This window comes from Alexandromys fortis, unplaced genomic scaffold (assembly GCF_014885135.2).
Source record: "Alexandromys fortis isolate MF-2015 unplaced genomic scaffold, M_Fortis_MF-2015_v1.1 scaffold_59, whole genome shotgun sequence".
Classification (NCBI taxonomy): Eukaryota; Metazoa; Chordata; class Mammalia; order Rodentia; family Cricetidae; genus Alexandromys; species Alexandromys fortis.
Window position 1 is genome coordinate 973,859 of NW_026067943.1, and position 27,952 is coordinate 1,001,810.

The 27,952-nt window shown below is 39.4% G+C and overlaps 1 protein-coding gene across 5 annotated transcripts in view; it reads left to right on the plus strand.

Moving 5' to 3' along the window:
* Grm7 (glutamate metabotropic receptor 7) overlaps positions 1–27,952 on the plus strand; it is a 901,797-nt gene that overhangs the window by 700,263 nt on the left and 173,582 nt on the right. For all 5 annotated transcript variants that reach the window (XM_050148613.1, XM_050148616.1, XM_050148612.1 and 2 more), the window contains exon 8: positions 26,329–27,264. In XM_050148613.1, the coding sequence (XP_050004570.1) occupies positions 26,329–27,264 (936 nt within the window). The remainder of the gene's footprint in view (positions 1–26,328; positions 27,265–27,952) is intronic.

Sequence of the window (27,952 nt, forward strand, 5' to 3'; positions counted from 1 at the left end):
ATACCTAAAAAAAAACTTACAAATAAAAGACAACTTCTTGACCCACATAAACAGGAGCCAGAGCCAGCTTCTTGGTAGCTGCATTTTTTTTTTTTTCAGATAAGCCTGTTTGCTGGCAGTGAACAGAGGTGTAACTCCTTTAAGATAAGGCTTCCAAGGAGGGAGGGAACAGAGAAAAATGTAGAGCTCAATATAAATAAATAAATAAATAAATAAATAAATAAATAAATAAGATAAGGCTTCTTGACTCAGCATTAGCAGCAAAAGCTGTGTGGCTTCTTTAAGAAATAGCGGCTTCCTGGTTCATGCTAGCAGCATGAACTCTGGCTTTCTGAGGAGGTCCTGAATTTAAATGGAGTTTATTAGCAGCTTGCTGCTAACTGCTTAATGGTGACATAGATCTGCTGCATTTCCGGAGCTAAGGCTGTAAACATGATTAGCAGAGGCAAGTGAACATACCCTCATTATGTTACTTGGGTAGCACCAACCGGCAGGGCCATGGAGGTGGTCCTAGCCATGCCAGCTTAGCATTAAAAAAAGAAGGAGTTCCTTGTCAGAAAATGATTACAGATATGCAATCAAAATAGATTCAGACAAATATATACCTCTAAATAAGACACAGTATGCTTTAAAATGTATGTAGGCTTGGCAGAGAGGGGAAAAAGTATAGAAAGTTATAAAAAAGAAGTAAATGATTTTAAGTAATATGAAAGTACAGACAGATATTGGTTAAAGGAGTAAAGATAATAAATATTAAAAAGTAATAGAGTAAAAGAGGCTATGTAAAGATGGAAAATATACAGAGAATCTAGATTGTTTATATTATTATATTTTATTTAAATTTTTTTGACGGCAGAGAAACTTTTGATTCTGAGGGCTACTAAGTTAAACCAACCTATATAGATTAAAGGTATCTTAGCTTGAAAATTTGAGTCTAAGGATATGTTACTTCGGAAAAGATGAGTATCTATGGATTTCTTCCAGGCTAATATGGAAAGGGCTCCATGAATCCTAAAAAGACTGCACAACAAACAGCAGGAATCACTTTGGAAAAAATTATGCCCAAAATGATTGTTTATAAATGTTGTTTCATTGTAAAATGTTTAGTTATAGATGTTTAATAGTCACAGTCAATTTCTTTTTAAAAAAAAAAGAAAGGGGGATATGATATAGAAATGAATACATTGGTATGGATTTTGGTTTATTGATACAAATTTAAGGTCAGTTTTGTTATATGTATATTTCTACTCTTGTTTAAGGTATTAATGTTTATGCAGCTCATTTAAAAAATGTAATGTATAAATATGAAATATAGATTAATAGTCATCTATAATAATCAAATTTTAACCATGTTAATTATGTTTTCTAGATATACAGAGATATATTTCACTTAGATAGATAAACTTCAACACTTCAAAACCTACAAAACATGGCATTTTAAAATGTTTTAAGAACTTAGACTTTTCCCGGCAGTGACACATGACTGCTCCTGGCAGCACCAGTTATTTCAAGAGGAAGATGGGCATTGAAGAGAGTTTTCTTGCCCTTTTGGCAAAAACTGCTCTTGCCTGAACTGCTTAATGGTATGCTGTATAAACTGGACATGCAGGATCCATAAAAAAGTGACTGCTGAACTTTCGAAAACATGGGATGTTGCTTCAGGGTTTCTGCTTCATGGAAGAAACTGCCTGACATTCTGTAGGGCACAGAAGAAAGAGACTGACAAACTGCCAATATAAACCAAACCGTCTTTTAAATTTTCTGCTTCATGGAAAAGTCTGCCAGATACTATGGGCCTGTAGGCTGAAGATAGATGCCCCAATAGTTATAAAAGAAGTTGGGGTGACTTTCCAGGCAACTAGATGTCTCTGTCAATGTTACAGTTTAGAGGTTGCTTGCAATGTACTCATTGTTTACTTAGGTAACATTATATCCTTCTAGGGTCTTTGAGGAGTTGAAGACAGATAGTTATAGTTTTCCTTACCTACAATAAAAGATAAATTAGATATGAAACTTTACACTCACAAAGAAATATTGTAACTGTAATTCTTACTTGATACCTGTTTTGTTATATGTAATTTTACTATGTTAAAGTTAAAAATACTTCTTTTTATTTAGATAGAAAAGGGAAAATGGTGTGGGATTCCCCTCTGTATGCTGTGAATATGTTTTATTACCATTAGATAATAATAATAATAATAATAATAATAATAATAATAATAATAAACTTCTTCGTTCTATGGTAAGGCAGAATATACCCCAGCCAGGCCAGAAGAGATATATAGAGAGAGTCGGCAGAGTCAGAGAGATGCTATGTAACTGTTGAAGGAGAAAGACACCAGAAAATCTTAATGCTAGGCCACAGCTTTGTGGCAATACATAGATTAATAGAAATGGGTTAATTTAAAATATAGGAGCTAGCTAGAAATATGCTTGAGCCGTTGGCAAAACAGTGTTATAATTTACATAGTTTTGTGTGATTATTTGGATCTGTGTGGCTGGAAAACAAATGACCAGTTTCCATTTACAAGCTTTTGTCTTATAGGAATTTAGAAACTTTTGGAATTTCATTGCTTAGTATGATCTTAAGAAGTTCACTAATCTCCTCCCTGTTTCAATATATGACATTATTTGGGGTATTTGGTGACTCTTAAATGTCATGGATAGAAGTACAACCTGATAAAAAAAAAATGTCCCCAGCATCACACAAAGGATTTAAAATATCTTTTAGTATAAGTGGGATCCAACTGGATTAATTCCTAATATAGGAGATAATGACATGTCTCTACCTAGTAGTATTCCATTCTGTACTATAATATTAGTGAAGCATAGTCACAGCCATCAAAAAGTAAAGAGTCTGTTTTAGTCCACAGACTACATGGGTCATGAACTAAGCAAAATACTCAGTGGATATATGAGTATTTCAATGCTTGTGACTCTGCTCATGATGGTGAGGCTGTCCATAGTCCCTCTTAATGGGAAAGGGAGGACCACTCAACCCTGACCTGAGGTTTCAGTCTTGTCTTTGTCTCTGTCTCTTCTCCTTTTCTGTCCTGCTACATATAATCCTGTTCTTGTTGCATATGGTCTAGAGAAATGGTTCTCAACCTTCCCAGTGCTGCAATCCAACTGGATTAATTCCTAATATAGGAGATAATGACATGTCTCTACCTAGTGGTATTCCATTCTGTACTATAATATTAATAAAGTTTTTTATTTTGAAGTGATCTCCAACTATAAATATTTTAATTGCTACTTTATATTTGTGATTTTGCTAATGTTATGACTTGGATATATTTAATATGCAGAATATCTAATATGAGTAAAAGAATCATTTGACCCCTGAAGGGGTTATGACCTGCAGGCTGAGAACCACTGGTCTAGAGGGTGCTAGAGAATATAAGAGGTAGAAAATTGACTCCAACATTGTGACATGTTGATGGTTCAGGTTTTTGTGGTTCATCACCCATTCTGTGGATGAGGTCTGTTTGTGGTATAAGCTACTTTTGAATCATTCATGCTCCTGTAAGACAATCTTAGCAAATTCATGAGTTCAAGCTGGACTTGTATGGAATCCTTTCTGTATCCTGTCAGTGTTTTGTGTTTTTTTTTTTTTCTCTCTCTACTACCAGTGGATCAGATGTTTCCAGGGTTTTGGAATTTTATTCAAATGACTAAAATAAACGGTCACACAGATTTACAAAGTATCAAGATAAGTTTATTTAAGACAAAGTGAAATTAGAGGTCAAAAAGAGCCAAGAGTTGCAGCAGGTCGCCTGAGTGACAATACTCAAGGGTCCTAATTATTGTTTGGGGCTTACTTTTTTGGAGTTCAAGGGAAGTGGTAATTTGCTAAGGGGCATAAGGTGGATGATTTTGTTTTAATTGGTATAATTGTATCATGCACACTTTTACTCACTGTACAAGTCTCCTCCCATGTTGCATTTGCATGATCTGTTATACATAGGCATGTTAAGTAAGGAAGTGTTCTTAGAGAGACAAATTCGCTTTATGGTACTTGCGTCCAAAACCAGTCTTTGCCAGATTACCCACACTAGCCTTGAAACCTAGACATAACTGGAGTACAACTAACCAAAATCTGTATCTGATGTTTGTTAGTGTGGAGAAACTTACTTACAAGTTTTAAAGAATGTAAATATAAAGGCTGGTATTTGTGGGTGTCCCTGGTGGCAAGTAGGATGCTAGATGTGTCATTTGGAGAGGGGTATGTACACACCCCAAACTTGTAAAAAAAATGTTTCATTCTTCCTTGTGCTTTCCTGCCTCAACTCAACCCTGGGTGAATAAATGTTTCTTTACATTTTTTCCACAAAAACCTACACAACACCAAGGCAGGAGGATGGTAAATTCAAAGTCAGTCAGCTTTGGTTATATACTGAAAGGCTGTCTTTCTGTCTTTCTCTCTCTCTCTCTCTCTCTCTCTCTCTCTCTCTCTCTCTCTCTCTCTCTCTGTGTGTGTGTGTGTTTGTGTGTGTGTGGNTCTCTCTCTCTCTCTCTCTCTCTCTCTCTCTCTCTCTCTCTCTCTCTCTCTCTGTGTGTGTGTGTGTTTGTGTGTGTGTGGTGGGGAAGACAGAGACACAGAGACAGAAAGACAGAGTCAAAGACAGAGACAGCAATAGAGAGAGAGAGAACAGAGGATAAGACTACCCCTGGAAAAATAATTTGCTGTTATATTCTAATATTATATAAACACTGCTCTTAGGAAGAGTAGGTATTATTCTTGACCCAGAGACTAGAACTTCTGGTGTGGGTGAACTATGTGCAAAGCTGGTCTATCTCTGTGGGAAGATTTATTTTGTGCCGTCCTGTCCCCAGTCATCACAGTTCATGCTCCTCAGCACCCTGACATGTGGCCATTACTATCAACTCTCTCCTACCCATGGAGACAGAGACTCAGCCACTCTTCTCAGCAAGCTTACATCTGAGCAAAACCATGTTAAATGCTTAATATACATAAAAGTACAAATTGTAATTGGAGAAACAAAACCCGATGAATTAACGTGCATAATTAGATGCTATAGTTTGAATCCTGAAAGACTTCTAAAAGCCCCTTTGTTCCCAGAGTGGTGCTTTTGAGAGATGGCAGAATGTTTAGGTTGTGGGACCTTCTGGAAAGGGAGGTGTACATCCTTAAGACATCAAGATCATGACTTGAGAATTCAGGGACCTTTGTGCCTCCGTCTTTCTCTTTTGCTCTCTAACTCATAAAAAAATGACTTTATTCTTCCATTTGATCTCTGACATAGCACCCACATCAAAATTTTAGTGTATCTACTTAGTCGGGGACCAAAACATCTAAAATCATGAGATCAATGTAAGCCTTTTTACTTTAAGTTAATTTTTCCCAGTACTTTAATATAGTTTTGGAAACTGGTTAATATAATAATGTGCCCATGACTGAGAACTAGAGTGAAGACTCCATGACTCCATGGAGGTGACAACAGAGCAGCTGTGAGAAGTCAGATGTGCTACCCAATGCCATCTATCAACCATCCTTAGTGTGTGTCCTGCTGGTTTCATCTCAAGTGCATCATTATTCTGGAGTCTCCAATATGGTTCTCACTCATAAGAGAGACACAGAAAAATCAAACATCTAAGTTAGTTGGACAGGAAGCACTCTGCCTAGCTCCGTTCTTCATGTGTCCTTCCTATTTCACTGTGCACTTCTGCCCGACCTTTTGTTTTCCATGTCCAGGTAGCTTATAAATCCTTCCCTTCCCTTTTGGTTTTCAGGCCTCCCACGTTGATGCCTGGCCAAGATTCTGTTAGAAGAAGAAGCATGTTTTTCTTTCGACCTCAAATTTTGCAAATAGCTGTTATTGCTTTCCCCTTTTGTGAAACGAAGTGCTCAACTAACTGTTCTCTAATGGCTCCTTTCAATCCTAGCAAGCAATTTCCCTCTTAGTCAAAAATTAAAAAAAGTTATTGTGGCTTCTTGGAGTTGAGATCTGAGTTTGAAAGTAGGCATCTTAACTTGGCAAATATTTTCACTCCCCAGCACTTGTTCTCGAGACAGAAAGGTAAAATTAAAGAGCAAAAACATTACTCATGACAGTGAAGCAGTGAACAGCAAGACAAGGCTCTGCTCTCTTTCTCTAGTGTGTGCAGCAGCCCTAGCTTAAACTCTCCTATCTACCTTCTGCAGAGACACCACCTTTAAGGGCTAGAAACACTGCTAATGTCAGTAAAATTATTTCCAATTGAAGTGTTTAACATAGAACCAGTAGTTGAGATGACTAGCGTTGATTGGCTACTGTCTCAGTTCATTTGGCTCCTATTACCAAATGCCATCACGGGGTAGCCGGCTAATAAAAGTAATAGATATCTCAGGAGGAGGAACACCAGGAATCCCAAGGTTGAGATGCTGGGAGATTCAGTATGTGGTGCAGGCACAGTTCCTGAGTCACCATGGTACCTTCTGGCTTTACCCTCACATGTTGATGAAGATGAAGCACTTATCTGAGGCCTCCTATCAAGTCTCCTCATCCCATTTCCTCACCACTAATGCCCACCCTCCTAATGTCAGCACACTGGTGAAAATGTGACCTTGGGGATATTACTGCAAAAATGCAATTTTCACCTCAAAGGGGGAAAGAGTTGATTTGTAAGCCAAGCTAAGGTGGCCATGTACCAAGAAGGGAGATTTTCACCACGCCAGGCTCTATGCTCCAGACTGGTACAGTTTGCTGAACTAAAAGAAATTCATAAATGAAGCCACTTTTCAGATATTTTGGTGGAAACGTTAGGAAGGCAGACTAAGGTAAAACTGGCCAATCTCTGCTAAACGCCTCAGATGCTGTCCATTAGCATTCTGAGTCTTTGGATAAGGAGTTAGAAGTCTGGTTGCATGCCACAAAGGATTTAATTGTCAAAAGATGTCATGTCAGGTACAAGAGAAGGGAATAGGTGGCTATTGAATGGAGTAAGAATGGCCAAAGATAATTTGTCTCTGGACTTTCAACATTCCACAGTCTCCATAATCACTGAAGTTCTAATCAGCTACTCAGCCTTGTAGAAGGTGGAGCAGAAGGGACAGCTCCTAGGAACTTCTGTTCAGAGAGAGATATAAACATTCAGACTATTTGCTTTATTTCTATCTTCCTCTATCAGAGGTACAAGAAGCATTTAACACTCAAACATTCATTGTCCTTATTGCTGCAGGCAACATGCATGGTAAAGTGTCCTGCCAGGGTAAGCTCTGACTTCCTGCTACCTCTGATTATAAGTAGCCATCATATTGGGGTTTATCTAATGCATGCTTATTGGCCATCTGTCTTATGGCAGGCATCTTTCTATAAGGTAAAGACTCAACCAGTGAAAATCCATCATCTCTGCCCTCACTGAGTTTATCACGAGGCAGTAGAAGCAAATACAGATGACACCCATGATAAATAATAAGTAGTGAATGCCCATATAAGGAAATCATCACAAATAGGAAGTGATGACTGTCCCCCTTACAGAAGTAGCCCTGGAACTGACAGAGCTAGGGTAAAGCTAGAGAATAAACAATCCATTGGAGGGATGGAAAGACGTGGATATGGGCCAGTATTGAAGGAAATTAAGAAGTACCTCATCAGACAAGCATGAGGACCTAAGTTCAGACCCCAGAATTGATGTAACAAAGCTGAACATGGTGTCAAATACTTGTAATCCCAGTGCTTGGGGAGGTGACTATAGGAAAAAAAACTGTATTTCAATGGCCATTAAGTCAAGTTACTTGGTGAGTTTCTAGTTCAGGAAGAGACCCTAATCTCAAAAACAAAACTGGATGGAGAGGGATAGAAGATACAGAAAGTCTACCTCTGGTGTCCACATGCACATATACACATGTGTACAAACAAACGCACCCAAGACTATATACTACACTCTACACACACATTAAAAGAAAGAACACGAAAAAAGAGCCTCTAGACCTATTACAGGACTTTATGCTATAGGACAAATCTGCAAGCCACATGTGTAGCCCAGAATTGGGGTGGGGGGAGCAAAATGAAGATGATAGTAATGATGATGATGAAGGTGAAGAAAACGCAGTGGTGACGGTGAAAGTGATAGTGATTATACTGTCATTTTTCCGCTATCCCACAACCAATGGTAGCTTCTAAAGGGTTTATTTTTAATTATGCTTCTAGCAGGAGAGTCCCTCAAGGCAGGAAGGAGTGGCATGGTGACAGAAAAGGAAGGTGGCTAATCACATTTAATCCACACAGGGAGGACAGTAAAAGAAAAGGAGGAGATCAGAAAGTAGGTAGTGCTAGAATATTAACCCTTAGAACCTGCCCCAACCCATGATGTATTTCCTCCATCAAAGCTGAACCCATAACCAGCTCAAACAGTGCCACCGACAGGAACCCAACTGTTCTCCAGTAACTATATAACATGTAGCATGGGAATATCTCTCATTCAAACTTCCATCGTGATTATAGTAATACTAGAAGGGGTGATGACAATATCTTCGTTAGATAAATAATGCCCCATTATGAAAATCAGGAAGTTTACTTATCTGACCTACATCCATACTCATTTCATCCTGTTTTCATGGACTCGGTAATAGAATTAGCAAGTCCACTTTCTGAATGAATCATAATGCCTAAATGTTATTGACATAGCCTTGGCATTAAACTATTATCACTTCCAAGCTCTGGATTAAGGAACTAATTACAAAGCTTTAATAGTTAATTCCTACCTGCCAAGTCTTATGAATATCACAGAGCCATCTCTTAGGCTGAGTAATTTTTGAACTGTTGACATGGCAACTGTTTTGTAAAAGCAGTCTGCAAAGTTGCTGTCAATCTTAAAAGCAGTTCCCAAGAATCATGCTCAAATATGGTCATTGATACTGAGAAAACTCACTATTAAAAGCATGCCCAGTAAAGGGGTTGATTTTCTTGAGAAAAGATGTCAATTTACCCCAATAGAATTTCTGCAGTGCTGATTTTGTTTAATCAAATATAACAAAATAATTGAGCTCTGAACAAATGGCTTATTATAGAAATGGGCAGGTTGGCAAGGAAGATTGGAGCGTGCCTTTCACTAATGCATATGTATTAGCATTTACTTTTTTCATTTAAATAGGCAATTACCAAGGGCCTGGTACTAAGGGCATCTGTAGGATGTGTTATCCCTTCTACAGCTGCTTGGCTTCTCATGCAAGGGAAAGCAGGTATATTCAAGTGTGAACATTATGAGGATTGAAGTGGAGGAAAACATTTCTTCCTGTTTATTATCTGCCGTGTCTGGGAAAGGATACAAACCAAGTTATTTTTTCTACATTTATTTATACATATATTATCTACTGTAGCTGTCTGTAACACCTTTGGAAGCCTTGTTTAAAAAAAATTTTAACAGGGCCTGGGAGGTCACTCAGTAGATTAAATACCTGTGGTGTAATCATAAGGACACGAGTCACCACGTATAAGCCAGACATGGTGAAATATATCTGTAGCCCCAACACTGGTGGGAGGAGTACATAGGTGGATCCCTAGGTGCTTCTGGCCAACTACTACAACATAAACACTGAACTCTAGGTTCAATGAAATACCCTGCCTCAAAAAATAAGGTGAGTGAAGGTAGAGAAAGACTTCCAACATCTGCCTGTGGCCTTCATGATTGCACACACACATATGCACATACACACTTTACACACTCATACTGTGCATAATACACATGTGCACCTACAAAAAGATATATAATGCAGCTCAACATTTTTCATCTCTGTGTGCACATGCAAATCATATGGAAAGTATTGCAAATTCTGATGGCCAGAAGCCCTCTAGACAGGACCTATAGATGAATAGTTCAAAATCTTCCATCATTCCCCCCATATTGTTAAAATAAATGACTACTATAAGCCACCAGTCTTTGTCCAGAATTCTCCCTCCCCTCCTCTGCCAAGCTGAGTGAACATGAAGGAGTCCATTGTTAAATGAGATCTGTATAACTCAGTGTCTACATTTGCAAGCATTGTCACAGAAGCCTGCCAACAACTGGTTGACACACATCAGAAGTTTACTGATTTGGGGCTCTGGAGGACAAATATTCAAGATTCAGAGGCATTTGGGAACTATGTCAGGGTTCACTTTGGAGCGTGCAGATGGTCAGTTCCTTGCTGTGTCCTCCCATGGCCTTTTCTTTGTGCAACTGCATCCTTTTGTCTACTTCTCCTCTTATAACCACTTGTCTTAATGAAGTAGAGCCACACATGTGTAACTTCATTTAACATCATGTAGTGAGTGTTTTATACACTTGTGTGCACACGTGCACTTGTAGAGATAATCTTTCTATTCTTCCCACATATGTCACTGTGCAGAGGTCAATGTAAAGTGCCCTTAGCACCTGCTGTCCATCTTTTTAAAGATATGGTCTCCCATTGAGCCATTTTATTCATTCATTCATTCATTCATTCATTCATTTTTATTATTATTATTATTATTTTGAGACAGGTTTTCCCTGTGTAGACTTGGCTATCCAGGAACTCATTCTGTGAACCAGACTGGCCTCAAACTCACAGAGATCTGGCTGCCTCTACCTCCCAAGTGCTGGGATTAAAGACGTGTGCCATCACTGTCTTGTGGGATTTCCCTCTGTACCATTCATTAATAAAGAAACTGCTTTGGACCTATAGCAAGGCAGAACATAGGAAGGCAAGGAAAGCTAGGCCAAATGCTGGGAAAAAGAAGGGTGGAGCCAGAGAGAAGCCATGTAGCCACCAGAGACAGATGCCAAGAAATTTCCTGGTAAGCCACAGTCATGTGGCGATACACAGATTAATGGAGATGGGTTAAATTATTATGTAAGGACAAGCCAATAAGAAGCTAGAACTAATGGGCCAAGTAGTGATTTTATTAATACAGTTTCTGTGTGATTATTTTGGGGCTGAACAGCCAGGAACATGCAAGTGGTCTCCCTACTACACCATCGCCCAGCAAGTTCACCATTTTAGAAGATTTGTTGAATACTGAGCCCTCACAATTGTTCCCTACTGTCGAGTGACCCTTGATTCCAGAGTTATGAGTCATGAATCATTGTGAAACAGAGGCCAGGTGAGGAACATTGTGGAAACACCAGTCCAAGAGGGATTACTGCAAACACTGTGGTCTAAGAAGTACCACTCTAACATGCTAAGCCTTCATATTCTCTATTCTTTTCATCTCTGTCCCTAAGACCAATGCCTATGTCTTTTTTTTTTCTTCTTTGGGCTGTTTATTGGTGTCTTTTCTGATCTTACCTTGCAAAGGGATTAATATCATTCTCACAGATAATATCCCACTATTGTAGAAAAGGAGACTCTAACAATAGAGGCATTATTTTTAATTATGAGTGTGTGTGTGTGTGTGTGTTTGTACAGGTATATGTACCTGTAAATTCAGGTGTTATTAGAGTCTGTAAGAGGGCATTGAATCCCCTGGAGTTACATCCAGAAGACTGTGAGCTACCTGATGCAGGTGCTGGGAATTGAAATTAGAATCTCTGCAAGAGCATCCTTGCTCTTAACTTCTAAGTCATTTCTGCAGACCCCACACATATGTTAAGTGGCTTTAAGCTCAGTGAGACATGTATGTAAATTTCTACTAATATATGAAGCTCTTATTAGGAAGCATATTCCTCAGATCTGTATTCTCATTATTTCATATAGTAGAGCAAGAAGGAAATGCATCTTGAAAGTACTATGAATTATAAGACAGAAGAAATAAAAGATAATAGTAGAAAAATGATGTAAGACCACTCATGTTACTCCAAAGTTATAACATGGAAGATCCTTCCAGGGCATCACAGACCTCTTGTATCCTTATATGAATGTTCCTCCATGCTAAAGTAATTTTTATAAGAGATATGCATTTGTGTTTATTTTATTTTCCAGCAAACCTAGACTAATAATCTGAGTCAAATAAACACCTTGTTTTTCATTTTCCAAACTTGTCACAATATCTGAATGTACATGTAAGTGATTTAAAGGTTACTCTTCACTTAGCTTGAAAGAGTACCATGTTTTTAAGATAGACAATGCCCTTTCTAAAGTATTCCCAGGTCTATACACAGGTAGAAATGGACATCAACAGCAAAATTGTGTGCACCTTAATGGCATTCTGAAAAACTTCACACAGTCTGGGACAGGACCTAGGCACAGTGCATAACTTCTTGCTTAACTGATAGGAAAGATTCCTAAGCAGCTCTCACCCAAATATATCATTTCTGTATCCTCTGGCATTTGGTACTGGGCCTGAAGTTCTAGCTATTTAAACTGCTCTCTGAAATACGCAATTAGAGAGCTCATTTTCCTATTCATTACTGGGTTACATATGCTTCAGAAATAATATTGTCTTACATATGGTCTCTTTGTGGGGGTGTATTATTCTTCCTATAAGGCACTATTGTGGTGTAGTTTCACAAGACGGCACATCAGTCTAGCTAACCTGAGTGGGGGAAGGGAGGCAGTTCATGTGATCTGCAAATGCAGATATTTGGAAGTAACAAACAAAATAAGCTGAAATGATAAACCATAGCTTATTCTATTAGAATGGGATGATAGGGAAGACACAGAAATTCCTCACCTTAATCAATTACTGCTCCTTTAAAGTACTCTCATACTTACAATTATGTTTACTCCATCCTGCTGGTGAGGAAATTAGTCTCACAGCCATTCACCGACTTCCCAATAATAATGGTGTAGCTAGTCCCAGGAGACAACACCTCTGTGTACAAAATCTGCAGATCTGAAGTGATTCAGTCATGGCCTTAGGTGAGCCATGTACTGCTATTGCAATGTCACTGGAAGGGAGGAAAGGGCCACAGGATGTTGCGACAATCTGTGACAGGTGGGAAAGCAATGGTTTCTTCTGTTGAAAATGAATATGAAAGCACTGGAGGGAATGAAGGAAGAATGGCCCCGCTGTAATCTAAACTATCTCTATGTTTTTAATAAACTAACATGCACCAAAATTCCTTTGACATCTGTATGGGGGAGGTGGAGATGGTGGTCGTGGTAGTGGTTGTAGTGGTGGTACACGTGTGTGTGTGTGTGTGTGTGTTTGCATATGTCCATGGAAGTGCATGTGATACAGAGGTCAACGCCAAGTGTCCTCCTATGTTGCTTTTCACCTTACCTTTTGAGATAAGGACACTTGATGAGATTAGAGTTCACTGAGAGTGACCACAGTTTTGACTAGCCTAACTGCCAGAAAGCTCTAGGGACCTGCTCACCTCTACCTTCCTAGTGCCGAAGTTACAGCTCTCATGCCCAGTTTTATGTGTGTTCACAGGCATTGAATGAAAGTCCTCATGCTTACAAGCACTTAACTGGCTGAACCGTCTCCTCAACCTTTTGGAGTGGTTCTTTATTCTATATTCCTGAGATTTTGCTGAGAACTAGTATTCATTACAGTGCTATCGAATCATCTCAAATAGTCCCTAGAAAACAATGCCGATCCTACAATGGTTATCCTCTAACTTCAGAAAAGGGAACCTAGAAGTTCAGAAGCTTAGAAACCTAGGAAGGAGAAGGAAACAAACCGAAAACACAAAACAGAAGGCCTTCTTGTCTCTGATGGGAGACTCTTACTAATTGACATTCTTCTCCCCTAACCTGGCAGAGAATCTGCCTCATCCCAGTTGAGTGTGTGAAAAGCAATTTGCAAGTTGTCTTCAGTATGAAAACATAAAGCAAATACTTGAGCTGGTTAGAAAAGATTTAGTGATGGAGATAGATATGAGGACTGACTTCTATTGTTCTTGCTTGCATAGTCTGTCATATTTAAAGTGGGTCAGATTCAGAAGACTTAACACAAGGAAAAATATTCAAGGGCATAAAAAGGTATTTTTTTCTCCTAAGGATTTATGTCTTTCTATATTAATCCTGATAATTCTCTCCTGAGATAGAATCTTCCCTAGGTTTCATATCACATTTTACCTTGTGTAGAGGATTAGAAAGAAATAGATAATGGTGGTATTTTTAAAGGTATAAGTAGTAGAAGACAGAGTAATGGCGTAGATAAAATGACTAGAGATTTCACCTGAGGGAAGAAGCCATTTCTGACCTGGCAGAATCAAGGAAATTCTTGGACCTTTAGTGTAGTTACAGAGGAATTAGGGGAAACACTTCTTGTCAAAAAGAAGACCTAGCATCCTCAACCGTGGAGTGGAGGATGGTATGAAAGGCATGCAGCTGGCTTGGGGTAAGGTAAGATACTATGCATCTATAGAGAGGTAATCCCACAGTGTCTCTGGTGGACAGCTTAAAACCCATGTAAGATTTTAACTGGAAGGACTAGAATCCACACTTACCTTTTTCTGCTGCTGTTCCTGGGCACAGGATGAATATTACAGTACAAATACAGTCTTAGTTCTCACCAGTTTACATTTCAGTAGAAGGAGACAGAGCAAGACATAAATATCCAGAGAACTTATATTAGATAACCATTGCTGTGGCAATAAATGATAAAGAATAAAAAAGCAAAAAGCAAGCCTAAATATCAGAGACAGTAGTTAAGGGGCATGAAACAGTGGTGAGTTTCACAGACCAGTATCAGAGAGTGCACAAAAGGAAAGGGCTGTTGGACAATGTCAGGAACTGTGTTTCAAAAGTTGCTGTGAAGGGGAGGCACGATGACATCCATTATCTTTAATAATTTTAAACAATGAGACTTAGTCACTGGGTATCAGATAATGTGCTCCCTTCATTCATTTTCTTGGTAAGCCTAGGAGATAACCTTGCAGTCTGCATTTCAGAGTTTCAAACTGTGATGTTCAGAGAGCAGAAATCATTCCCCTTGGTCACCATGCTAAGATTTGAATGCATCCTTCTCAGCTTGTGTGTTATAAGGTTGTCTGGGTCCAGAAAATCATGTTGGAAGGTATCTAGAGAAAGCAAGAGAGTTACTAAGTGTTTAGACATGTACAGTATGAAGCTGTTTTTACCTGTAAAGCTGGTGCCATTTGACTGTAAGAAATGGATGTAAAGAAAGAGAATGGAATTAGGAACGTCGATTACATGGAATGATCTAATCACCACAAGATATTCTTATATAAATTTATGGCTAAGTAATTATGGCTTCTTGGATGCCATGCTGTTTCCATATACATGTCATATTACTTAATTATCAAAACATTTAAGCTCAGGAAACTCAAACTCCATGTAGTCTAATTGCCTTTGGCCAGATTGTCTGGAGGTGAAGGGGCCAGTGTTTGGACTTAGAGAGTTATTTCCCAGCCCACACTCTTTCTATTTTGAGCCATAGCTAAATTTGCCAGTGGAGAAAGGGTAGTGAGGAGGGAGTCAGCTCTCCCTGAAAGTGAGTTCTGTCCTTGGCTGTGGTTTGCACATGGCTCATGTTCTTCCGACTCTACACTGTGCTAATTGTGTTCACCTCTCCTCTACCTAGCAATTGGGTGCTCCACATTTAATCCCTGTTCTTTCTACAAGAAAATGTCAAGGGCATTTCAACTGCAAATGTTCACTCTATAGATAGACATACACTGGATGCAGAGAAAACAGATGGGTCTTGTAAAAGCAATTGTGGATTTTTTGCTATCTTATGGAAGTAGTTTTTTATTCCCATCTTTTCTAACTGGTACATGAAAATGTGGGAGATGTATGTATATATGAAATAAAATGCTGTTTTGATAGAGATAGTGTATGAAGTTTAAATCAAGTTATATTATTTTTTCTTTAACATTTATCACCTTAATGTCATAAAGGTGTTTTTTTTTTTTTTAAATGAAGATCAAAGAGAACAAAGAACTTGTTGAGAGTAGCCATGCTGGGACTTGAACTCATGTCCTTCTGACCTTACCATTTATGCTGTAACTTGTCTGTTTATCTGGATACAGCAGATCAAATAAGAAAGAGTGTAGGAAAGCACAGAGAAAGATAAAGAAGATAGGTAATACATTTTCACAGGTGCAGTATGGAATATTCTGACAGACCTGGTGATACTTAGATAGAAGATAATATTTTCTCCTAGCTTTTGTCAGATATATCATTTTTTGCTATCATCACTGTTTTGTACACAAGAGTCCATCAGAACTCTATAGTCACTGATCAACAGTGCCACACCTCTCCACCTCCTACTCTCCCCAGCCTCTAGTTGCCACCGCTCTACTCCAAACGTCTAAGTTTGACTCCAGAAAACTTGCTGATGAAGGCAGTTATTTTATCCACTCATCCCTCCTAGATACTGAGATTCCAAAGTGAAAGGAGGTGGTAATCTCATGAAACTTACACGTTAGTCCAAGAGATAATCAAGTGACAGGTTTTAATAAGAATAATTTCTGCTAAGTGCTATGAAGGATTTTTAAGGGTTTGTAAAGGGGAGAATCTCATCAGATGGGTCTAATGACCACCGAACAGTAACCTTGTGAGCATAAGAGGTATAGGACTTTGTGTATCTGTATATAAGACAGAGTGGACTGGAAGCTTGATAAGACTGAGAAAAAGTAACAAAGACAAAGACACTTTATGGGTGTCCTGACAAATTATGCATGGCCATCTGGGAGTTTTAAGAGCCACAAAAAGGCCCTGAAGAGATTAAAAGCAGGATGCCCTGATTAGGGAACATTCGAATTGCTGTGCATGTGCAGGGATTAAGAAGTGGTCAGTGGGAATGTGCAGGGAGGAAACACAAGACAGTTTTTGCCCAAAATATTATAAAGGTAAAGATGAGAAAAACTGATTTTACTGTCAAAAAGTAGGGAAGGTTTCTATTGTTGCTGATGTTTATTGTGTTTCGTTGTTGTTTTTACCTATTGTACTAGATTAGTCCCTGGTAACTAAAACAGGGTCCAAAGATCAGTGGATCTTCAATATATATGTTAAATAGAGTAATAATAAAGAGCTGAAGCAGCCTGTTTAAGAGAAGGAGAGGATATATCACATAAAACATCCTTTGGGAATGGAATGACGCTTACTACAAAGTAGGGTCTGAAGACCAGGAACAAACCTTAAGGAAGGAGGGAAATCATTAGACAAAACATTGGACAATATAAGTAAAAGTCACGCATATGCCTTAAAGTAAAGAACTTTAACATTCGGGGAGGAACTTCATTGAGATTATAAATAAAGCTGGGGAGATGGCTCCGACATTAAATGCTAGGCTCACAACCAAAACTATAAGAGTATAAAAAATCAAATATATATAGAGGAAGGGACATATTGCTACTATATCAGTTGGGATTCTCTAAAGAAACAAACTATATATACATATTTATGTATATGCAATCATATGTATATACAAATGTATGCATTATATGTACATATATATTACATGCACACATATGGAATTTGTTAGAGTGTCTTATTGACTGTAGTTTTAGCAGTCCAACATTGACTATCTCATGTGACAGACAGGTGAAGAATTCAGTAGCTCTTTGGTTCAGAAGGCTGGATGTTTCAGCAGTCCCATCTGCTGCTGGTATCCCAAACAATCCTACGAGAGGCTGGGCTTCAGTCAACATTGGAATCCCAATGAAGGAGTTTCTACTAATGCCTAATCATCAGTTTTATAGTTATTATAGTTGAACCTGTCAGCAAGAATGAGGGTAATCAGGTAAAAAGGTGTGACCCTTATTTAGAGTGGGTCTTCTCACCACAAATGGTCCAAAAGGAATACCTCACAGTCATGCCTAGCTACTTCCGTTTTCGCTAATTTTAGTTGTGGTCAAGTTGAAAAGATTAGACCTCATAACCACCATGGGAGGGAAGGCAGGAAGTGGGGTAGGAAGAGACTAGCGGAGCCTCTTCAGAGAAAATCCTCAGACCAGTCCCCTAAATAAAGGAGATGTGGAGCTCAAGTCCCAAAATATTCCCAGCTGTGGAGAATTGTGACTCCAATGTGTTACCGGTCACTTTTGAATGACCGAGTAAGCATTTCGGGTGACTAAGAGGTATTGTAGCAAGGCCAAAAGTAGACTAAAAGAATTACTGTCAATATTTTTTAATATAATATTTTTCTTATAGTTGCTGTAATTATTGTGGGCCTGTGTGTGCATATATGTGTGCATGCATGTGTATGTGACATGGTACATATGTGACTTTCAGGAGATGATTCTCTCCTTCTACTGTGTTGGTCCCGGAGATCAAACTCAGATCCTCAAGCTAAGCACATTTACCTGGTGAACTATCTTACTGGTCCAAGGTGTAATGCCTAAGCTCATTAAACACCATAGGTTTCTTTATAGTTGTGTAGCCCTTTATAAGGCTTAGTTCTGAGATCAGTTTGTTACCTGCATACTGAAATCCTCTCAACCCTGAGCTCACACCCCTAGAGACCATGAAAGTCTGTTCTAGGATTCATAAAGTTTTGAGCTCTTGCGGTGATTCCAAGGAATTCAGTCTACAAACAGAGTTGGTATTGTGATTAAGTTCAGAGTTGTCTTGATGTTAGTACTGCAAGGACTTTGTAGGGGGGGAGAAGTTCTGAGTCCTTTTTTGTAGGATCTATTGCTTGTGAAGAGAAAATTCCTGACGATACAATGTACAAGCCTTGCTTCTTGGAGTACATTAAGAAAGGATGATTGCTGTAATTACAGGTTGTGAAGAAGTTGAATCTGCATTAATGAGTGTTTTTATTATAATGTAGAAGTCTTGAAATTCTCTCCTGGTCTCGTTAAGCTGCCAACTGTTTAAAAATAGGGCCTGAGTTTTAAAACATATTGAGGTACTTCAGAATCTGTGGAGGTTTGAATGAGGAATGTCACTCATGGTCTCTGGCATTTGAATACTAGGTTCCTAGTTTCTTGCATTGTTTGTGGGAAGTCTGTAGTTTGCAGTGCAGCCGTGCTGGAGAAAGAATGTCTTTGAGGAAAGACTTTGGGCTTAAAATACTCTTGCCACCTCCTGATTGCTTTCTCTGCTTTGTGCTTGGGGTTGAGGATGTGAGCTGTCAGCTTCTTGCTCCAGCCAACATGTGAACTGCTTGCTCTCATGTATCCCTACCTCTGGGATCACCAAATAGAGGTTCTGGGAATATAAGACCAAATAAACCCTTCCTTGTGTATGTTGCCTTAGTCATGGTAGAGTATCATAGCAACAAAAAAGTAACTAATACAGAAGTCTTGTGGAACTCTTAGTTGCTCTCACGTTCCCCAGTTCTAATCAAAAGCTAAACTTGGCTCTTTCCTTGTGTAGTCACCTCTACATTCCTGTGCATTTATTTCTAGATAGTCCCCTTCCCTATAAAATAGTCAGACTAAATAAATTTTAATGAACAAATAACATATCAATTACAAAGCCTTTTGTTAATTAGCTCATCCTATTAGAACTCTAAGAATAATATTGCAGGAAATTTTACAGTTATGACAGCAACCACCTTGGTTGATGGTGTGAGCTCTAGAAATAAATAAATGAAATTTCAACAGAAAAAGTGTCCTTAGCATGACAAAATTTTCCTTTGGATAGAAAGTGTTTATGTGAGAAAAGAAATAAATGCCTTATAGACAAAAATGAGTACATCAAAGAATGATTTTTTTAATCCTTTCTCTTTTTGATTTTTTTGTTTGTGGTTTGGCAGCACCTCATTTTGCTGTTAAAACTCAAATTCCTTGGCTTCTCATCAGCCTTCATTGTCCACCATGTTCAGAGAGTCCAGTTTATCCCATGCTTATTCAGTCCCAGTTCGGCTGGCCTTGCTGAGCTCCCAATAGATTAGCCCCACTGTCATAGTGGGTGGGTGCACCCCTTGCGGTCCTGACTTCCTTGTTCATGTTCTCCTTCCTTCTGCTCCTCATTTGGACCTTGGGATCTCAGTCCAGTGCTCCAATGTGGGTCTCTGTCTCTATCTCCATCCATCACCAAATAGAGGTTCTAAGGTGATATGCAAGATATTCATCATTATGGCTATAGGATAGGGTCATTTCAGGTTCCCTCTCCTCAGTTGCCCAAGGTACTATCTGGGGACATCTCCCTGGAAACCTGTGAGCCCCTCTAGAGTCAAGTCTCTTGCCAACCCTAAGATGGCTCCCTTAATTAGGATATATACTTCCCTGCTCCCATATCCACTCTTCCTTTATCTCAACCATCCCATTCCCCCAAGCTCCTCCCATCCTCCCCTTTTTCACTTTTCTCACACCATTTGATGGAGGAAGGTCATATGTCTATTGGTTAATAAAGAAACTGCCTTGGCCCTTTTGATAGGACAGCAGCTTAGATAGGCGGAGTAGACAGAACAGAATGCTGGGAGAAAGAAGTCGAGTCAGGCAGTCGCCATGATTCTCCCACTCCAGACAGATGCAGGTAAAGATCTTTCCTGGTAAGTCATACCTTGTGGTGCTACACAGAATATTAAATATGGGTTAAGAGAAGATGTGAAAATTAGCCAATAAGAGGCTGGAACTAACAGGCCAGGCAATGTTTAAAAGAATACAGTTTCCGTGTAATTATTTTGGGTAAAGCTAGCCATGCAGAGCTGGGCAGGATGCAGCCCACTGCTCGTTCTGCTCAATAAATATTTCCCCTTACCCACATCCCACCTCACCCCCAAGTTCCCAGTTTTTGCCCGGCAATCTTGTCTACTTCCCATAGCCAGGTGGATGACTATATGTTTTTCTTTGGGTTCACCTTCTTATTTACCTTTTCTAGGATCACAAATTATAGGCTCAATGTCCTTTATTTATGGCTAGAAACCAATTATGAGTGAGTACATCCCATGTTTATCTTTTTGGGTCTGGGTTACCTCACTCAGGATAGTGTTTTCTATTTCCATCCATTTGCATGCAAAATTCACGATATCATTGTTTTTTACCACTGAGTAGTACTCTAATATGTATATATTCCACACTTTATTCACCCATTCTTCCATTGAAGGGCATCTAGGTTGTTGCCAGGTTCTGGCTATTACAAATAATGCTGCTATGAACATAGTTGAACAAATGCTTCCGAACATGGCAGACAATGAAGGCTGATGAGAAGCCAAGGACAATGGCACTAGGTTTCTATGCTACTGCATGAACTGGCTTTGTGGGAGCCTAGCCTGTTTGAATGCTCACCTTCCTGGACCTGGATGGAGGGGGGAGGACCTTGGACTTCCCACAGGGCAGGGAATCCAGACTGCTCTTCAGACTCAAGAGGGAGGGGGAGAAGATTGGAGGGGATGGGGAGAGGAGTGAGGAGATGGGGAGAGGAGTGGGGGGAGGGGGAGGGAAATGGGAGGCCGGGAGGAGGCAGAAATTTTTTCAACAACAAAAAAAAAAACTTAAAAAAATAAAAATAATTCAAATTCCTTAAGGAGTTACTCTTCCCTAGGAGTAGAACAGTTTTCTCCCAAGTACTTCAGGTACAGAATGCGGAACCAATGGGAACAAGTAAATCAGAAGTAGTGGGCAAGCCTACTTTTCCAAATCTAATATTTTGTTGTTCATTTTTCTCAAAAGGCTCAGGAGGCAGACAAGCATTTTTCTTGATGTGAGAATTTTCACTTCTCTTTTATTCTGGAGTTCCTAGCTCTTTGTGCAAACATCGATGTCCTTGTTGAATTGCCTACTAGTGATGAAGGGTCAGCATATACCAAACCCCAAAGTCAAGTCAGAAACACTTACTTCTTTGAATGTTGCACTGTAGTTAGTAAACTGTCTTTGAAGAGTTTGTTATCACAAAGAAATATTTATCATTTCATGTTCAAAGTTGCAGACAAAAACACCGGTGTATTTGGGTGACCTAATTATGCCATCTACAGCATAGTCTTTTCCATCTGCCCAGCTCTGATAAAACTCACCATCCTACCGCCTTTGAAAATTCTCAAGACTGGGGGTCAAGAAACTGAGCTTAACTGTCTTTTTGGTTAAAAGATTTATCAGAAAAATTACCAGTGCCATAAACAGGCAGACAGCAACAGCAGCAGGGACACCGAGGAAAGACAAGGTCCAATGGCAGAGTGGGGGCTTCTCAGATGACGCAAGGAGAATCTGTGCCCTGTATCAAGAGTAGTCCATAGTACTTCATGTCACTGAATGCAATGTGGAGGTGAAAAGGAAAAAAAAAATGTAGAAAAACAATGTACGTTGTTTCTGGGAAGTAAATTTCTACAGTTCTGGGAGCTGTTAAAACAGATGAGTTTTACAAAACTGCATGGCCATGACTAAGATCCTTTGCATTGCATGGTAGATGCTCAGTATATGAGCTTCCTTCTTTAGTTTCATCTTTTCACAGTTGCAGAGTGACCATGATATTTCCAAACATCATGTGAGCACATGTCATTCAAGATCCGCGTTATGGGTTCTTTCCTTACCAATTAATCCAGTCAGCATATAGTCTGTGCACCACAGCTTGTGTTCATTACTAACACTAGAGGAGAAGTTCCATTTGTCTTGCCTAGAATGAAGATCTCAAGAGCTTTTCCTTGTGAGTCAGCTGCTGAGCAGATAAGCCCCCAATCAAAACCTTTAGTTGACCAGGAGGAAAATTTATGCCCATATTTTCTAAGTAAGATTTTGTACAACCCTGTCTTTTATCCAGTCTTCTCCTACCTAAAATTTGACTTCCCATCAAGTAAAACATGTCTTGTTACATAGTTCAGTAGGGGAGTTCAGCTCACTACCCTACTGTCACTTTACAAACAAAAATGGCACCATATTTGATTTTTTTTTCATATTTTTTGCAATAGTTACCCATGGGCATTTGTAGTCATGAATTTATTTATTTATTTATTTATTTATTTATTTATTTATTAAAGATTTCTGTCTCTTCCCCGCCACCGCCTCCCATATCCCTCCCCCTCCCCCAATCAACTCCCCTGATCAGCCCGAAGAGCAGACCAGGTTTCCTGCCCTGTGGGGAGGACCTCCCACCTCCTTCCAGGTCTAGTAAGGTGAACATCCAAACAGCCTAGGCTCCCACAAAGCCAGTACGTGCAGTAGGATCAAAACCCTGTGCCATTGTTCTTGACTTCTCAGCAGTCCTCATTGTCCGCTATGTTCACATTGGCGCCAGACTACAACCCCAAGGTCCAAATCAGGAGCAGAAGGAGAGAGAGCACGAGCAAGAAACTCAGGGCCATGAGGAGTGCACCCACACACTGAGACAATGGGGATGTGCTTTCGGGAACTCACCAAGGCTAGCTGGACTGGGTGTGAAAAAGCATGGGATAAAACCAGACTCACTGAATTTTTTTTTTCTTAGAAAATCAGCAGTCGTATCTGTCTAGATGGCAGTGAGAACAGTCAAACCATGTGCATCTCATTTCCTGGAAAACTAGGGCACTTGCTACCATCATAGGATAATATTTTCAATCATGTTATTAGTAGCCTAGGGAGTAAATTTAGACTTTTGCTCATTTGGAGCAAGAGGTGACTCTGTTGCTTTAATATATATAATTAAACAGACTGGAAATTGACTTTAAATGAAAATTGAAAACAAATTAAGCAATCAGTCAATGTAATGCCTTTGGTTATAGCTCTTGTGTATATTTAGATACAGTGAGAAAAATAAAACAAAATTCCTGCATTTCTAGGCATTTTATTTTAATCCAAGTAGAAAATACAGTGTGGTGACAATGTTTAGAATCAGTGTAAACTCTTGTATGCAATGGTCATTAGTTTTGATGTTCACACATGTCCTACACTAATGCCTCTTGGTCAAATTTAATGATACATGCTAATATTGGAGTCAGATAGTCACAAATGTAGTCCATTGGCCTTACTCATTAATCTTCTCTAGTGACCATGATATGGCTTCTTTAACCTTACACTGGATAGTATCTGTGTTAATAATAGCAAAATTTTTAAACGGGCCCACTTCTTAGAATCTGACACTTGTAAAGTTATTGCCTATCATTTTCTGTCTTATTATAATTTTTATTTCCTTAATTTTATGGCTTTGGGATGACTGCCAATGACTTACTGCCTCAAAAAGATATTGTTTCAAATGAACTTATTATGGCTTATATTTAGTTAGATTTATTAGTGCTGACTAGGGTTTTGTGCTCAGGCAAATGAGTTCACATGGAAGTCCTCAGACCATTCTTGGGGCTCTGGTTCAATTTTAAATTCAACTGTTAAAATGTTATGATGTTTTACCCCTTAAGCCACACATGTTTGTTTGTAGAATTAGGTCTTGTAGTCAGATTTTTCTTTGGGCTTCCAGCTCACAGATAACAACATACAGACTTATTATTAATTATGATAACATGTTCCCTCGCTTAGGTTTGTCCCACTAGCTCTTATAACTTAAAATAACCCATTTATATTAAACTACTTCCTGTCACATGTTGTTACCTTTCTTCCATCCCACACCTCCTGTTTCCTCTCCATTTCTCACTAGCAAATCTCACCTTTCTTCTTCCCAGAGTTCTCTTTCTGCCCGGAAGTCCTGCCTATACCTCCTGCCTAACTATTGGCCATTCCTTTTTTTTTATTACACCTATCACATCAATATATCTTTGCATAGTGTACAAATATCCCAAAACAAGGTCTTTTAGTTCAGAGTGTAAATGTTGCTGGGCGGTGATGGCGCACGCCTTTAATCCCAGTACTGGGGAGGCAGAGGCAGGCAGATCTCTGGGAGTTCGAGGCCAGCCTGAGCTACAAGAGCTAGTTCCAGGACAGGCACCAAAGCTACAGAGAAACCCTGTCTCAAAAAAAAAAAAAAAAAAAAAAAAAAAAAAAAAAAAAAAAAAAAAAAAAACAGAGTGTAAATGTTGCTCAGATACAAATGGTAATGGGAGCCAGCTTCCTGCTTTGCACTGCATTGCACTTTAACAGCATCAAAATTCCAGTGACTGATAAAGGTTTATTTCCTTCCTCCTTTATCTCTCAAAAATAGATTTTAAAATGTTTTGAAGTTTCCAGTATCTTTCTCATCTCTCTTTAGTTCAATTATATTAAAATTCCACTTAGGTCAATATGAAAAATTCAATTAGAGAAAATCAGCCATATCTCTTTGATGGGATTTATTTGTAAAATGATTAACTGACTGTTTATCTTTTAAAGCTTGTTTCTACTGAAATTATGTAGCTAGTGCATAGCTTACTCAGGCTCTGGTACTTCTGTTGAAGTACAAATCCTGCTGATATACCATGGATGATGTACCAGGGGTGAATGGCATAGTCTAAGAAAATGCCTACAGCAGGCAATACTCTATCCAAGAGCTCAAACAGCTCCCTCTGTTCTGATCTTTCTCAGTCTGTTGGCCTCTTTCTCTAGCACATTCATTCCAGCAGTCAAAAGCACTGTCCCACAGAGACAATAATTTTTATTTCCTGTAATCACAGGTAATGAAGTGAAATAAAATTATCTGATAGGGACATGGGGATCTCATGGCTTGGAGTTTGAAATGTGATACTAGTTGACAGGGGTGGTCTCTAAACAAGCCTAAGCAGTATCACCTGGGATCCAGCCCTGTTTTAGACTCCATGAATGAGAAAAATCTGGGAATAGATTTTAGCAAGTCCCATAAAATTCCCTCCAAGTGACCCTTATCCATGTTTAAGCTAGAGAACAACTATATTGCACTGTCTGGTCAGGCCTGAATCATGTGAGCACCCTCAGCTTCTGTGTGTAAATTACAGTCCTACAGAGTAGAAAAGGGACATGAGGAACCCATAGCAAGAAAGAAAGTAGTTGGGATGCTGCCCAGAAGGTAACGTGGCAGTGCCAGTGGCATTTAGCTTAGTAACAAAGTTCTCCTTACTGTGGAATGACGTTGTTTCCCAGAACACCACTGACTGTGGTGACTTCCCCCAGAAAGCCAATATTCCAACAGAGCCAACAGAGAGTCTGCTCTCTCTGTGTCACACAGATTCGGCTTCAATTTTGTCTTTAGAGAGATGGTTGGCAAGTCTTTAAATGTTTTCAGACCACACAGTCCTTCAGTTTCCTTACCTAGTACTTCTTGCATGCTGTGATGTGGTCTATGCAGCCTAGAATAACAAGGACTCTTGTTTTTCTTTGAGAAAAAATCAGGTGGATCTGTCTGTTCCAGCAGTTCAATGACCAGGCCATTATCTGAGAGAATTTGACAGGTTCTATGAAATCCTGGGGGGCGGAGAGGGAGTGGTCAGCACTGCAGTATTATCTAAAATTATTTTAAGCCTCTGTGTGTGTGTGTGTGTGTGTGTAAAAACACCTATTTTGAGAGATAAGTGGTTTTCCATATTACTGTTGGTTTTATGTGCCCCTATTCCCTATCTTCAGACTTCTGTGCTTACCCTTCTGGGGGAGGCAGTTGAGTGCATGTCCATGCATTTCTGTTTAGCTACCCTAGAGAATTCCCTGTCCTGCTGATAGCTTCAGTAACATTGGTACTGTTTGTCATTAATGTGTGTGTGTGTTTCTTATCTTTTGAATGACCTGCCTGCTTTCTCTCATTTCTTATGCTACATACAGATAGAGGACATGCAATGGGGCAAAGGAGTCCGGGAGATCCCGCCCTCTGTGTGCACATTGCCCTGCAAGCCTGGACAGAGGAAGAAGACACAGAAGGGAACCCCTTGCTGCTGGACCTGTGAGCCCTGTGATGGATACCAGTATCAGTTTGATGAGATGACATGTCAGCATTGTCCCTATGACCAGAGGCCCAATGAAAATCGAACTGGCTGTCAGAACATCCCCATCATCAAACTGGAGTGGCACTCTCCCTGGGCTGTCATTCCTGTCTTCCTGGCAATGTTGGGGATCATTGCCACCATCTTTGTCATGGCCACTTTCATCCGATACAATGACACGCCCATTGTCAGGGCTTCTGGACGGGAACTCAGCTACGTGTTATTGACTGGCATCTTTCTCTGCTACATCATCACCTTCCTAATGATTGCCAAACCAGATGTGGCAGTATGTTCTTTCCGACGTGTCTTCTTGGGCTTGGGCATGTGCATTAGTTATGCAGCCCTTTTAACAAAAACCAACCGGATTTATCGCATATTTGAGCAGGGCAAGAAATCGGTGACAGCTCCCAGACTCATAAGCCCGACATCACAACTGGCAATCACTTCCAGTTTAATATCAGTGCAGCTTCTAGGTGTCTTCATTTGGTTTGGGGTTGACCCACCCAACATCATCATAGACTACGATGAGCACAAGACAATGAACCCAGAGCAAGCCAGGGGAGTTCTCAAATGTGACATCACAGACCTTCAAATCATTTGCTCCTTGGGATATAGCATTCTTCTCATGGTCACATGTACTGTGTATGCCATCAAGACTCGGGGTGTCCCAGAGAATTTTAATGAAGCCAAGCCCATTGGATTCACTATGTACACGACGTGTATTGTATGGCTTGCCTTCATCCCCATATTTTTTGGCACTGCACAGTCAGCAGAAAAGGTAAGTGAAAATGTACATCTCACAGTGTATTCCAGAAATGTCTGGTTCTGTACATATTGAAACCAAACTGATTGTGTTCTTCAAAGATATTTTTATATAAAAAACAGAAGATTCAAAAATATAAAAATGTTGGACTAATAGGTTAATGGTCCACGAGTCTAAAATGTTCATTATCTTTTGAACCTACTGAAAACCAATGACATATGACCTTTCCAAGTAAATATATTTGCATAAAATGGATATAATTAGTCATTATTCAGGTCAAGTTGACCTAATCTAACTAAATAAAACCATCCTGCTCACTCACTTACCACTCCTGTGTTTACATGAATGTTTCTTCAGGATAGAAGCCAGCCACAGTACCTGTGTCCCAGGTGCCTGTGAAGGCATGATGCTCACTTACTCATTATTAGCATCACTAAAGATCAGCAGTTCTCAACCTGCAGGTAACAACCCCTTTGACTGTCAAACAACCCTCTCCTATGGATTGCCTAAAACCCAAAGAAAACACAGATAATTACAGATTCATAACAATTGTGAAATTATAGTTATGAAGTTGCAACAAAAACAATTTTATGGTGGCTGGGCACCACAGCATGAGGAACTGTGTTAAAGTATCGCAGTATTTGTGAGGAAGATTGAGAAGCACTGCTATAGATGCTCTGTCCTTTTACTAGCTCATCTAGGC